Source organism: Fulmarus glacialis, unplaced genomic scaffold (genome assembly GCF_000690835.1).
Source record: "Fulmarus glacialis isolate BGI_N327 unplaced genomic scaffold, ASM69083v1 scaffold5922, whole genome shotgun sequence".
Lineage (NCBI taxonomy): Eukaryota > Metazoa > Chordata > Aves > Procellariiformes > Procellariidae > Fulmarus > Fulmarus glacialis.
In genome coordinates, this window is record NW_009199721.1 from 53,375 (window position 1) to 68,057 (window position 14,683).

At 35.4% G+C, this 14,683-nt stretch overlaps 1 protein-coding gene across 1 annotated transcript in view; it reads right to left on the reverse strand.

Annotated features, from left to right (window-relative positions):
• Window positions 1-14,498, reverse strand: part of TAF2 (TAF2 RNA polymerase II, TATA box binding protein (TBP)-associated factor, 150kDa) — a 63,610-nt gene extending 49,112 nt beyond the window's left edge. Inside the window, exons 1-6 of the mRNA XM_009573342.1 lie at window positions 14,184-14,498; window positions 12,631-12,685; window positions 11,684-11,844; window positions 3,199-3,317; window positions 1,717-1,858; window positions 1,121-1,352 (exon numbers count right to left, since the gene is read on the reverse strand). Of these exons, the coding sequence (XP_009571637.1) occupies window positions 1,121-1,352; window positions 1,717-1,858; window positions 3,199-3,317; window positions 11,684-11,844; window positions 12,631-12,685; window positions 14,184-14,236 (762 nt within the window). The 5' untranslated portion in view covers window positions 14,237-14,498. The remainder of the gene's footprint in view (window positions 1-1,120; window positions 1,353-1,716; window positions 1,859-3,198; window positions 3,318-11,683; window positions 11,845-12,630; window positions 12,686-14,183) is intronic.
• Between the last annotated feature and the right edge of the window lie 185 nt (window positions 14,499-14,683).

Below are 14,683 nucleotides of genomic sequence, written 5' to 3' on the forward strand. Positions count from 1 at the left end.
ACAGAAAAACGCATTTTCAAGCTGTGATAATGACTATCATGGGAGAAAAGTGCACCAGGATGTCCATCCTAATTGTGAGAGCAACAACAGGAAAATAACTTTTAGCAGACAATGCACAATAACAGTGTCTACCTAGTGATGTCTATAATTTAAAAACACATGACATTTTTCTTTGATTTTGCAATCTAATGTCTTTTGGAGATAATATTTTTCTTTTATGCAGTAAAGAATTAGCTGTTTTCAAATCAGTCAAGCAGTGCCACTGTTTAGAAGACTTGTTACAGATAAAACTACAAGTAACCTTTGATATTACTGTTTGTTCCACAAACTTATGATACAGTCAACGACACTGACTAGTTAAAGCAGTGACACAGGAACCAAGTTGAGAACGAAATATAACTTCAAGTCAGCTCTATAGAAGTCAAACTCTACAAAAATGTATCAGTTTGGGTTTTTCAAATATCAACCACTGATTTTTTTTTAAACAACTATTATCTTTCACAAGTGAGTATGATCCACCAGTAAAAGTCAACAGAAAACCATCACTGAGGACTAAAATCTGATGTTTGCCTTTGGGTCAAGTAAAACACAGCCATTTCCCAGTATTTTCCTATCATGTTTTCCAAAGAAGAATATACAGGCCAGTCTTCATCCTGAACTAGTAACTTAATCTGCCCGCCAAGTCCATTCTTACCCAATCTGAAACTACAGATGTAAATATAAACTGGTGGACTTCAACATTATGACAACAATCTGTTAAGAATGAAAACTCGAATGTCAAATTTAGTTCACAAGACCACTCAATTGTGTAGCAATAATTTTCATCTACTACCAGCAAGTGGATGGGTTTAAAGCTATTTTGAGAAATATGCTGTTACCAACTCCAACTAAATTAGCCCCATAAATTCAGGCATAAATAGAATTATTGCTCATTCAAAGGCTTTACTTTGGAGACAAATTTAAATACAGGCATTACTAGACAAGTTTTATCATATAACTGTACTAATGGAGATCGTATCTAGACATACCCATATTTGACCAACATATACTGGTTGCAACATAAAAATAGTCACTAGTTCTTTACAAGAAAAAAAAAGAACCCCTCTACGAAGATTATTACCTCATGCATGTATGGATCAACAAGGATTTCAAAAGGTCCTATCGCCAAGGAAATGTTAGAAGCGGCAGTTGGAATAGTCAGCATGTAATGAAAAGTCTTCTTTCTCATATCGTGGGTATATACAGTTTCCACCAAATCTCCGTTTGAAACAGCCACCATTGCAGCATCTACAGTATACTCAAGTTTCCACGTACACAACTCAGAATATGAATCAACACAAGGAAACCAAAATCTAGGGAAGTTAGGATTGGGGGAAAAATGGTTAAGAGTTACACTTCCTTTTTCACAGATGATTTTTCTCTCAAGTCCAGACTATATTCTTAAATACTTTGCATGTTGACATACTGACTCCTACTATACATTAATTTTATAAAGCACTACAAGTTTCTTTGCTATTACCTCCTGCTGAGCTATAAAGACTAGAAATCCTAATTACTAATCATTAGAAGCTACTTCACATCAGTAAGCTCCTTTCAAGCACAAATTAAGTTTCAGGATTTTTCAAAATTATAAGAATTCAAAGAAATTATTTGTATTTCCTACACTTTGAGATTAAATAGGAAATACAGTCTAAGATTCAAAGATAGTTTTCTTACCTTGTAGAATTTTGATAACCACATGAAAAGACATGAGCCCCTCTTTCTGCCATGCTGCCCTCCATGTTGGGTACCACAAAATGAAGGCCGCCTTTTGGCTGGTCCAGAGAAAAGTTTATATGCACCTTCAGGACTTTTAACTCTGCCGTACCAAGACCGAAATTAGAGTAAATATATACAACTTACATGAAAGTTATTTCAGAATAATCACTCAGTTTTGGACTCAGTCTTTCAAGATTATGTGTTTACTTCATTCTCATGGACCTCCAGGTCCACTTACAAAGCACAGCTCAAAAGCTTACAAAACTGAGACCTTTTAAGCTTAACTTACAGGATAGGAATTTATAAGAATCTTTATTAAGTCATTAACTGCAATTGGCGTCACATTTCATCTTCCAACTCCCCAACAGTAAAGAACCTTTATACAGTGATTGTACCCTAACCATGATCTCCTTTGTACCTTGCTGAAATACTTTTCTACAAAAACTGCATGTAACAGGCACATTCTTAAAAGACATGTTATTGTCATTTGCAGTTTCTTAAAACCTCTTATTATAGTTAAAGCTTTTCCTGTAACCGAAGTGTCTTTGCTTTGGTTTAGTTTCACAGAAATCTCACCTATGAATAGGCTGGCAAGAAAAGAAATTCAGGCATATGGTGAAATTTAACTAACAAGTCTCACCGTATTTTGGCATTCAAACTTCGAAAAGAAAAATTATACCTGTTTGAATATTTTCCCTTCTAGACTTGCAAGTAACACAACAGGAACTTAAACAAAAATTAAAATAAACAAAAGTGTCTTTCCCATTAAGGTGTACCTGACAACACTGAGTCAGTTTCATGATACTGTTTTTTCTCTTACAGGTCTCACAAATCCACGGGAAAAAACTGATAAAACCATATAAGAAAAACAATACAAGAAACTAATAAAATACATGTAAGAAAATAATCAACGTTGGAGGGTAATCTATTAAAAAAGTTACTTGTTCCAGGATCTAATACACCAGTTTATAGTCTACTTTTCACTATTGGATCAGTTTTAAACCAATCATTCTTCAAAGTGAGATGGGAAAAAAATTAATACAGCTTTTTAAACAACATGTATATAGGCATATCCTTGTAAATTTGTTTGTTTGTTTGTTGCTTTGTAAGCAGCTTCAAATAGTTATAATTTAGCACCCAAAATACTCCATTACACCCACATCCTCATGTATACTTCTGGGCTCATGACCACCAGAGAGTTTGTTTGTAAAGGCTGTTGAGAAACCTTGCAACCACTTCTCCATATTACCAAGAAGTGTGCAGGTATTTTTCAGACTTCAGCTGAAAAGATATAGGTGAGGAAAAAGGAAAGAGTAACCACCATTTCATAATGTAATGTTATTTCTATTTATTTAAATCTACTATCTTCCTATGCAAACTCATAGCTAACAACTCTATGGCATCTTAAATTAAGCTTTCAGTATTGTCTCTTTACTTTACCATCAACATGTTTCCACAACTCCGAGGGAACCTTAATGCAGAGTTCTCCATTTCCAGCATCTGGGTCCACAGCACTGACTGCAGCAGCATAGGCATTGGAAAAATAGTTGAGATTCCTCCTGCCAGAAATACCCAGTTAATTCTTAAAGTACATGCTGAACTACAAAAAACAACTTATAGGATTTCTATACTGAATTTCATGGTGCTGTTCAACCAAGTATTTTGTTGTGTTTTTAAAGGAATGAAGGGAAAAGGGAGGAATAAAGATTTCAAAAGCTAGGCTCTTACAGAAGTGACCATGATCAAAAAGACTTAAGCAGTAATAATCCCCAGTAAATTAAATGAGAAATGCTCAGTGTTCTTTACTTCCCAGTAAAAGTAATACTTACACTTATTGGAATAGCAATTAAAAATTCTTGTTTTGGAAAATTTTGGATTACATTTGTATGTTTATTCTAAAGACCTGTCTTGAAGAGCTGCCTCCTCATATATTGCAGTTTTGTTTTTATGTTGCTTTTCCAAATTTAGTAAGATTTTAGTTTGGCAATGGTATTTTTCCCCTCTTATCTTGATGGATAGGAACAGTTTTATTTTATGCTCTTTTAAATATCACATAAAATACTAGATTGCTAGAGTTTTGGCTTTAATACACTAAACCACAGAAATATGTATTATACTTTTTAGTCCTTAGAAACATTTTTTTTTAAAATGTTATCACCATTCATTTATTTAGGATGCAGACACAAATTTCTGTAATCAGGTTTGAGATGTTCAGGCTACTATATATTAGCTGCTAACTGACTGCACATTTCATTCCAAAGTAATACCATTACTTCAGTTATGACTTAGATTAACTGTTTTCTACTGAAATGTGCAGGAACATACATGTGTCTGCTATTACAGCAGTTATGAGGAAGACATTATCTTCTTATTATTTAATGTGATTATGTTCAGATACTGGAGGACTGACCAGTCAAGTTCAAAAATAACCTTGTTTTTGCATCTTTACACTACAGCTTTTATACTTTTACAAAATGGATTTTTAAACTCTGTAAAACACAGAAGCAACACCTTTCTTAATTCTAATCCTCTAGTACACAGACTTCTTCAAAAGTTTGCACAATTCTATACCTGAAGAGAAAGTGTTTGAATCACTGATGACCTTTTTTTCCAGAATTTCGAGCCTTTAGGTGTGTACCACTGATGATTCCAACCACTGTAGGGGCAGAGCCGCAATCAAGCATAAAGCTACCTGCAGCATTACTGCACCACAATGGAGTAAATTAACTTTTGGCTGTCTCTTCTACGGAATCTGAAGTCCGCACAAAGCAGACATGATCTCATTTCAGGATTTTACTTTCATTTAACCATTCTCTAATCACCACTCACAGAGAAAACAGCATTCAACCCAAATTACCTTACTCGGAAGAATGAAGGGTAATTAACCATGCCAGGAGCATCCTATAAGTCTAGGTATGTCAAACACCACGCTTATAATCCCAGACTTCCACATCTAAAAAACTTTGCTAAAAAGCTGAAATACATTGAGAACATATTTTCATGCAGTTCTTGATCTTTGGCAATAATAGCGCACAAATTCCCTGGCACCGCTACCAAGACTGAGAATATTAGGAGCAGTAAACTTGTCTACTTTGTTTGGAAGCTTCTGAAAATAGGACATGAATAGCAAATGGGAGCATATGAGCATAGAAACACCCAAATCCCAAGTTTTAATACATAATCATTTTTTCCTTTTTCATAGCTGAAGTGTACCTAAAGATAGGATATAATGCCAACAAGTTTTAAAAGCACAAGGTTGAATTTGTACACTGGAATGTACTGTAACCTTGGCTATGGTTCCAGAACAATTCAAACCAACTTAAACTCCAGCTGATGTGCTGTCTCCTAGTCTCAGCCACACATTCCTACTCCCTCACTAAGGAGACTACCGTTCATCTGACCCTGCGGTGATGCAGCTGAAAGTGCCAAACGGAAAAAAAAAAAAAAAAGTCTTTCTTTTTTGCAGACAGCTTTGAGTTGGTTTAGCTCCCTGATCTGACATACTAAGGGGTCAAAGTAGTGCTACTACTGAGGCATGGGAGACTGTCCATGGGATCATAACCACCCCAACCGATGTCGCTTTAAGCTGTCTTCAAATGACATCCTAGGAAGGCAAGCAAATACCATTGGAAAAACTCCCTTTAAAAAAAAGACTGCATGACTAACAACTATCTTAGTAATTAAAGAAACTAGCAACAGAAAACAACAGTAACATTCTGTAAGACTGTAAAGTCTCAAAGTTTTTCATTTTAATCTAAACTGGTTCTGAAAATTCACAATTACTGATAGGGGATCCCTTTCCAGTACATCAGTGACAATTTGTTCCAAGTTTGAGGATCGTGATGAGCTTGTGGTTACATTTTAAACATCAATAGGTTCATAGACAGGAAAAGGTTATGATTTTATAGCAAGAAAGGTAGACTCCACAGGGCTTAACATTTTATGGAAAACAGTCTATTCTGATATTTCTATTTTTGTGAAGTGTTCCAATTCAAATGGGTGATTCATTGTAAAAGGAATCCATTAAAGGCTTAGTACCACAGATTATTGAGAATAGTTCAACCTATGAAAAAATTAAACTGAATATGGCCATTTTAACAAAAACAGAGCACATGCCAAAAGTTACAGCCCAAAGAACAAAGATAAATTTTCCTAATGCTAAGTATAGATTGACAATGAAAAAGTAACATGCATTCATGTTTTTTCTGGTAGATACACATTTTATTATCAGAATTCACCCAAAACACTTAATTACAGCCCAAGTGCATGCTTGCTGACTGACTAGAAACAAGCAATCCTGTAAAGACTTATTTTTTAAAGCTACTCATTGATTCCAAATACCTCCATGTCAACTTTCCATAGCATCTCTCACTACTAGCTGCAGCGGTGCTACTTAACTGTTACACAGCCCAAACATATAGTCTATAAATCACTTTCTTCCTGCAGTATTTAACATCAACCTGGCAAAATAAATTCTTTGATCCACATGTAATTCATTACTCTTCATTATCTGTAATTAATTTACTATTCTACTTTGCTTCCCAGCTACAATTAGCACTTGGTTTTGGAGTCCAACCCCAAAATATATGATATAGCATATATTATATATAGCATATTTTTTAATATATTAACGGGCTTCAAGTTATTAAAAAAAAAAAAAAGCTGAACTAGTGAATGAACAGGTACACACTGCCGAAGGTTAAAATTACACTGAATAGAGTACCTAAGCACAGGAAAGCATTATGTGCACATTAGCCAGCTACACAAAAACATATCTTCCTTTACACAGAAGTAATAATAAACTGTAATAGCTTCTCAACCCTGCATCATAGTTATCACACAAACATGCGAAGCACATAACCAGGCAACAGCAGGATCATCACAAACTTCACTTATCACAGCTCAAACCACTGCATCAAAACTCCACACTTTTGCTGTGGCTATTTAACAGTTTACAGTCTTACCCACAGGATTAAGAAAACAAGGTCTCCTTTGCCTGTTTTAACACAAAAGAGGCTGAGATACAAGCAGTTGTCTCAGTAGTCAGAATACACACTGTGGGATTCCTGTATACTATAGCCCAGAAAAATAAATCCCACTTCCCCTATATTGACAGAATGAAGAAAGCAACAATTTACAAAGAAAAGAGGGAAGATGAGGAGGACAGAGGCGGCTGTAACACTCAACAACAGCCCTAAGACAAGACTCAAGTAGACATTCTCCAACACTATTTCCAGCCTTTGCAAGATTTCAAACTCTTCCTTGAAAGCATGAGCAAAATGGGATTCTCTGCCACCTTGTGTACACATGGTAAAACTATGTGAATGTTTTATACCCTACAGCACTGTTCAGATGTTTGCTCAGTCAGGGAGGAAGTGACTGCATTACATAAGTTCATCCATCTATTCCGATATGAAAAAGCTATGATGTCCTGAAGCCTCAAGAGGAAATTACAAGATGGAAGACTGACTTTATTTCTAGATAAAACTTTAAAAATTCTTTCAGTTGTTAACTGAAATTATGGTTTGGGACTGACGGATAAACTGCTGAAAATATATCATCAATGCTGAAAATATATTTAATGCACTAACTAAAGGTTTCTAACATTTCCTACAAAATTAATCAATTTTTAATTACCTTTTTAGTGAGGGTTTTTTTGTCATTCAGCAGAAGTGACAATAAACAAGATAAAAAAAATTGTTTCACCATCTGTAACAATGAAAATGTGAAATGACAGAGACCACATGTCAATGATTTTGATTTTGGCATCAACAGCTGATAAACCCAAAAGTATTACTTGAACTGAAAACAAGTTTAATGTCCAAATTCAGAACACAAAGAGCTGATCTGACAGAAGATCTCACCCAAGAAGTAGCAGAGAACATCATGATGAGACAGAAACAATTTCAGTTGGCGCTGCTTATATTTCATAAAGCTCTCTTCAATCTTGACTCTCTCAACCCTCTTTTAACTATGTTTTCTTGCATGCCAAAATTTGTACAACATAAACAAGAAACAATTAACCACTTCACTTGACCTTCACCTCCTATCAGCAAACACAACCTTTCAAGTCATGGATGCTGTAGCAAGTCTTCCCAAAGAAATAATTACAGTGGCTTTAAATACAGAATTTGCCATTTTTAATTGAATTTTGTTGATAGCTAAGGAAATAAGAAGTCTTTAAAATATTTTAACTTTGATAACAAAGGTAGGAAAAAGTCCATTAAATTAACAACTTTTTCTACATACTTTATGCATTCCTTTAGAAATCAGCATTTAAGAAAACCAAAAGCATTATCAAAAGCAAGAAAATGTTTGCATATAAAACCTTAAAACTTGAATTAATTTTTTATTTGCTAAACACCATAGGAAAGAGTAAAGATATAAAACAAATTATTTTAAATAAACAGTTTGCCAAGAACCATCTTAATTTCACATTTACTAGTTCAATAGACTACTGAAGAAAACCGTGCAAAAGGTAACTATCCCTGTAACACTAGAAACAAAACCTGATGACTGATCTGTGTCCTGTTCAAAATAATTGATATACCTAGTTCAGCTGCAAGGGTATAAAGGACATCATCACTAAACATGCCATAACAAACGAGAACTTGGAAGAGATGACCAGCAGAGCAAGGACTGATTAGATATAAAGACTACTACAAACCACTGCTCTTTCTAGAAACAGTTCTTTGTAAAGAAGGGCAGAGGAAACCCACTTACGATTTTTTTTTCTTTCCAGGTACTAATTCTAGTAGGTTTAGATTTCTAGCATTTCTCTTTGTAATCCTGCCTTAAGAGCAGAGATGCTGTATTTAATCAAAACTTAGCTACCATCATGCTCAATACCCAGTTGTGACCAGGTATTTCAATGGAAAAAATACACATCTCTTAATACTTCATAACCCATGTAGCCTTTGACTTCTGAGATGAAGAAAAGAGGCATACTAATTTTTCATTAAGAATATTTGGTGACCTCTGTCTTTCGTAACTATGAATAACACAGCAGTTATGAAATACACTTTCTATTAAGTTCAAATAGCAATGTGCAAACTTGCAGCAGTGAAAACCACAGGCCACTGTAGCCCTGTGAGAGAGAGGATTTGACTTTCTCCTCAAATTTCGTTCATTGCTTTTAAACAGAATATGAGAAAAACAATGATGTTCCACTATACCACTAGGACGCTAAACAAAGAAACTCACTTTCTCCACAAAATGATAGAGTTATCTCTCCTGATCTTTTCCTTAACATAATGGAGTGCTCACACATTTTAAGTGCTGCTCCTTTCTCACATCTTCCAGAAGTAATTTAGGATTCAGTTATTACAGAATCACAGAACAGTTGAGGTTGGATGGGACCTCTGGAAGTTATCTAGTCCAACCCCTCGGCTCAAGCAGGGCCACCTAGAGTCGGTTACCCAGGACCATGTCCAGGCGGCTTTTGAGTATCTCCAAGGATGGAGACTCCACAATCTCTCTGGGCAAATTGTCCCAGCGCTGTGTCACCCTCACAGTAAAAAAGCATTTCCTGATATTCAGAGGGAACTTCAGTTTGTGCCCATTGCCTCTGGTCGCGTCAGTGGACACGAGTTAAAATACATGAAACTCCACCTGAATATAAGAAAATGCTTTTCTGCTGTGAGGGTCATAAAACACTGGAGCAGCTTGACCAGAGATATTGCAGAGTTTCCATTCCTGGAGATACTCAAAACCCAACCGGATACAGCCCTGTGCAACCTGCTCTAGCTGAGCCTGCTTGAGCAGGAAGGTTGGACTAGGTGATCTCAATAGGTCCTTTCCAACCTAACAGACTCCGCGATTTCATAACAGCCACTGTTAAACATATATAGCGCTTTCATTAGAAGTTCTTTAACAATTCAGCGAACTGTAAATTCAATCAAGCTGCGAAAAGAAGGTGTGAAAACATGAACATAAGTTTCAGTAAAATCAAAAGAGAATACTTAGTGAAAACATTTGCCCATGGTGCTTCTCTTACCAAAAAACAAACAGATACAAGATTTTTACCGAAGTCTCTTCCCATATAATTTCCCCAAAACATGTGGGAAGCTACATGTTTTTAAACCTGCTCTGCAATATCAGATGGTGAATAAATTTTAAACTTTTCCTTTCAAATTTCAAAGTGAGTTCAGATAACATTCTAGGACTTATACCCTAATCTATGATGCTAATAAATAATGAAAGTTTGATTCCTTAGAAAAGACCAAAAGGTTTAATTTCTATCCCTTCAGAACAATTAGAATCCCCCCAATGAAGATTCTGAATTTTTGACTTACCAAGCAATAGCAACAACAACAAAAAAACCAAGTCACAAAACAGACAGGAATTACAGGCTTAATAGACTCAAGTGGTTCAGTACCAGGACTCAAACAAAATTTCAGAACTCTGATATCCAATTCAGTGTCCTATATAAATGAACACTGTATTTGCAAACCAAATTATTGAAACTCTTGCATCAGTGACAAAAAAAGGAGTATGTCTGCCATAAACAAATCCAAATCCAATGATGAGTGACTTAGGATAAAAAGTAGCACTTGAATCTCAGTAACTGAAGAACAGAAGTCCTCTTTAATACTCTAGTTTTGAGACAATAGTCAGAGAAGTTAAGTCAGGTTTAACCTGAAAACTGAGATGGGCTAAGACACATCTCAAAGGCTCTAGTCATTAAGGCAATGGGTAGACAACCTCTTATAGATGTAGCTACAACATTTGAGAATGCCACTATTCTTACAAATATAACTAGCAGTACTGTATGAACTCTCCGCAGTTTGCTTCAGAAAAAGTCTAGCTAGTTCCTATCTGCCTTCATCAGCTATATGAGATAATCAAGGTGATACCACCTCTGAAGCTGCTTATTAAGCACCCTCCATCTTTTCAGCCTCCGAATCTCTCAGAGCAATCACTGTCCAAGGGGACACAACAAATACCTGAAGGACAGTAATAAGCATGTTAATTTAGCGGTCCAATAGCTAACCTGATACAGTCACATGATTTGCCTTATTCCTATTACCTGTTTCAAAGTAATAAGCTAATTATATATAGGGCTATCTAGACATATTTAGTAAAATCAGAAACAATTCTTACAAAATCTTACTAGGAAAATGGGAAATATTCCCAAGAACTTTGATATCATATGAATATTCTTAGTTTAAAAATAGGAAGGAACAAAAATTATCATCCAATCTGACATTACACATCATAAAAATCAGGACAAGTTTTGCAGAACAAATTATCAGAACATAATAGTTTTGGTCTACATAATATTATACTGATGCCACCAAACTGATTTAACCAACTATGCTGGAGTAAAAAACAAACAAAAAGAAACGACAAAAAACCCCCACAAAACCCAAAACTAAGGGCAATCCTCTCACGCAGAACTCTCATATGAATGTAGCTGCACCACTGTAAAATGTTCTCTGCAAGAATATAAACAAAATGCTATTGCCACAATAACGTAACCAAATTTTCTTTAAATAAATGAGCGTAAAAGTTTGGCATAGATAAACCTGAAGTCCATCAAAGATAAAACATTTTACCCAAAGATATTTTCTTACGAGGGAAAAAATACATGAGAAGGACAGTTTCCTAAAGCATTGTGAACACTACTGGCATCCACCACTTTCTTTCCCCATAAAGTACTTCTAAAAAAGTTTCTGATACTTTTATAAAACAATACGAAGAAACGCTAGTAAAAGAAATTCTAAAGAAGAATAGCATGAGTCAGAATTATTGCCAAAATACTTTCCCAAAATTAAGTCACCATACCAAAAGTTAACTGTTTCTGCCTGAAACTTATGTTACCATTAGGAAATCACCAAGTAAAACTTGCCAATACAATAAAATAGGTTATGCTTAACAGCAACAGAAGACACTACATCTGCAGAGTTTTAAACACATCACTTACTGCTTTGACTCATGGTGACAAACCTCCAGCGTTGGATCATTATAGATGAAAGCTGCTTCTAAATCGTTGACTCTTACTCTATAAATCCGGCACTGTTTACTGTTCAGTTTGATTCTATTCAGGTTTGCAACTGTGGGAAATATTGTCAGTTCCACATAACCCTACGAAAACACAAATCAAAACCTTTTGTAAAATCTTTACCAATTCACAAAGAGGAGATATATAAAAAAAATTCTTATTAATGTCTTTCAAAAGAAAATCATAGGTTAAAAAAATGTTAATTTTTTATTTAAAAAGGAAATTGGTTTGCCCTTTTAGATGTCTAGAATACATTTTCTTTTGAATCATTTAACAGGTGATTTTTCCCAGCTGTGAAATAAAACCAAACAAAATTAAAAACTTCAAAATGACTGACAATCATGCTTGTTTTTACTGGAAATGATCTGCCTCTATTGACCCAATTTCAAGCTACTAGCATCACTATGTTTTAAGTTTTGGTATCTGAGCTTGAGACAATGATTTTTAAAACCTAAGCAGAACCCTTTAGGCAGCTATCTAAATTCATAAAAAGCCTCAATGACTTCAGGCCTGAAATCGTGAAAGTCTCTTCAAAGCCCCAGTGAACTCACACATAAGCTAGAAAACTCTACAACCCTATTCCTAACATCAGCCCGTGTTGAAGGTCAATTTTGAATTGCAAATTGCTTTGTAATATTATTTACAATGCAGTGACTTTCTTTTAGAAAGCTTTTCCTTACAGAGATTAAAGTGTTCACAATTAGAAGGTATTTTATTTGACGCATCTCAAGGAATGACAGACTTATGAGAGGCATCAGATTAGAAAGTATAAAATATAAAGAAGCCAAAGAACATAATTAGCTTGTGTGTGCATGAAGAAAACCCAGACTTCTAATTTCTACTTTCACATTTTATTAAAAAATACTTACTACAACAGACTTTCTCTGAAAATTTATGTTGTTGATACAAACTACCTGGTGAGTTGTGCTGGAAAAAAAAAAATAACAATTTAAAGTAAGTAAGGTTTTGCACAAATGCCAGCATTTAAAACAACATTTTAACCCAGTTTTAAAAAAACAGAGAGCTCATACAGGATGTATGTACATACAGATAAATACTGCATATAGCATGTATTTATATAAGGAGAATTCATGATGGTCTAAATCTCTTACATGGTCCAAAACAAATAATGACTAGAAGTTGCACACAAGGTCAGAAAAGTTCCAATAAAATCAAAGTATAGTATCATACCAGTATGAATATTACTAGTAACACAGGAAGATAACAACATCGCTTTTGAACATCGTGTAACAGTATGTATAGTATTACTAATGGCATAGAATCAGGTTCTAACACTTCAGTGATGTGCATGTTAGAAACGGCATGCAGCTGTAACATTTGCAATCAGAGACCTGTGGAAAATTTACCTGGTGAGTTGATGCTCATACATAATTTATGTAAGCAGGTACTACACATGAAAAAAGATATAGTATGTGCTTTTACAATTAATATGTCATAAGAATTTATTATTTTAAATAATGGTTATATATCAATCAAGATAGGTGTTTTAAACAAGTCAAATGCATTTGCTTAAATTTTGAATGATGTATTAGAACTCCTGGTAAATAAAACTCTGATTTAAAAAATTGAAGAAAAAATAGTAATTCCAACTTTTTAAAAACTGTAGAAGTTATTTCTATATTTTTTCTGTAGTAGGGCACAGTAGTGCTACTCATGATTCAAGATTCAACCTTGCAATAATACAACTTTTATGCCACATCACACATTATATGCACATATTCATGTACCCTGTGCATTAAAAAGTGACTCTGCTTCAGTTGAGCAAGTTCAATAAAAATTCCTACAAGACAATGATAACATCTAGTATCCAATGATGGATTCAAACATTACCTACACATTAAAATGCATATGATAACAAGAGTGATTCTATTTAGAAATACATTTGTGTTACATATTTATCAAGAAATCAAGGAGGTATAAACAGAAATACATAAATATCCACTGAAATCCACAACGAACCGCTTCACAGCTTGGTTACAACCAAAATAATGAATATGTAAAAATGACAAATTTGCTTAACAAAGCTGCTTGCTGCAAACGCAAGCATTTTTTTTATATATAAAAAAGCCATTAAGTCAAAAGGGTTTGACACAGCAGTAAGAATGAAACATGGTAGCATGATCTGTAGTGCTGATACTGTGTGGAGAGATCTCCAAGATTTGAAGAGTGCAATGTAAATATCTCTATAAGATAAGACTGCATGGTTGACAGACTCACTGTCCATGAGTGAGTCCATTTACACAACAAAACGTACACTCACAACACACATTTTCTGAGTGCAAGCTACACCATAAGCAATAGTTCCAACCTTCTCAGGTAAATAATTACTGATCAGCCTGTGGTCTGTTTCAAATGTGCACTGGTCTCAAGTATAGCAACTTTAAAAAAAATGGATACTTATAATTTATATGGTCTTGGGCTCTCAAATCCTTTGTCTCCTTTCTTCCTATTCATCCTGAACAGCAGCACTAAACACACACTGCTGACCGTCAGACTGGCATCAACATCATCCTCGCTTGATGGGTCCTTCGATTTTTCCCTGTGTCAGGTTGTATCTGATCACACATCTCCCCAGTGGATCAGTGACTCCCAACAGTCAGGCATCTTCAGCTCGAATACGCACCATAGTTATATCACAAACAGCACTCAGTCTTTCTACACAACCTTTTGAGTGCAGCACACAACCCCTCTTCCGCTGGGGTACGATACCAGTTCAGAGGCGCGGCATGCTTCCTTTCCGCAGAAGCCCCATAAATCAGCCGGCTCAAGGGGCAGTGGAGGTGGGAGCTACTGAATCAGGAAGGGCGCAGCCGGGGCGGCTGGGCAGGAACGGCCGAGGGGTCCCCGCTCCTCGGGCAGCCGGCTGGGGCAGCACCGTCCGCTGACAGGTGGGAGAGGCGG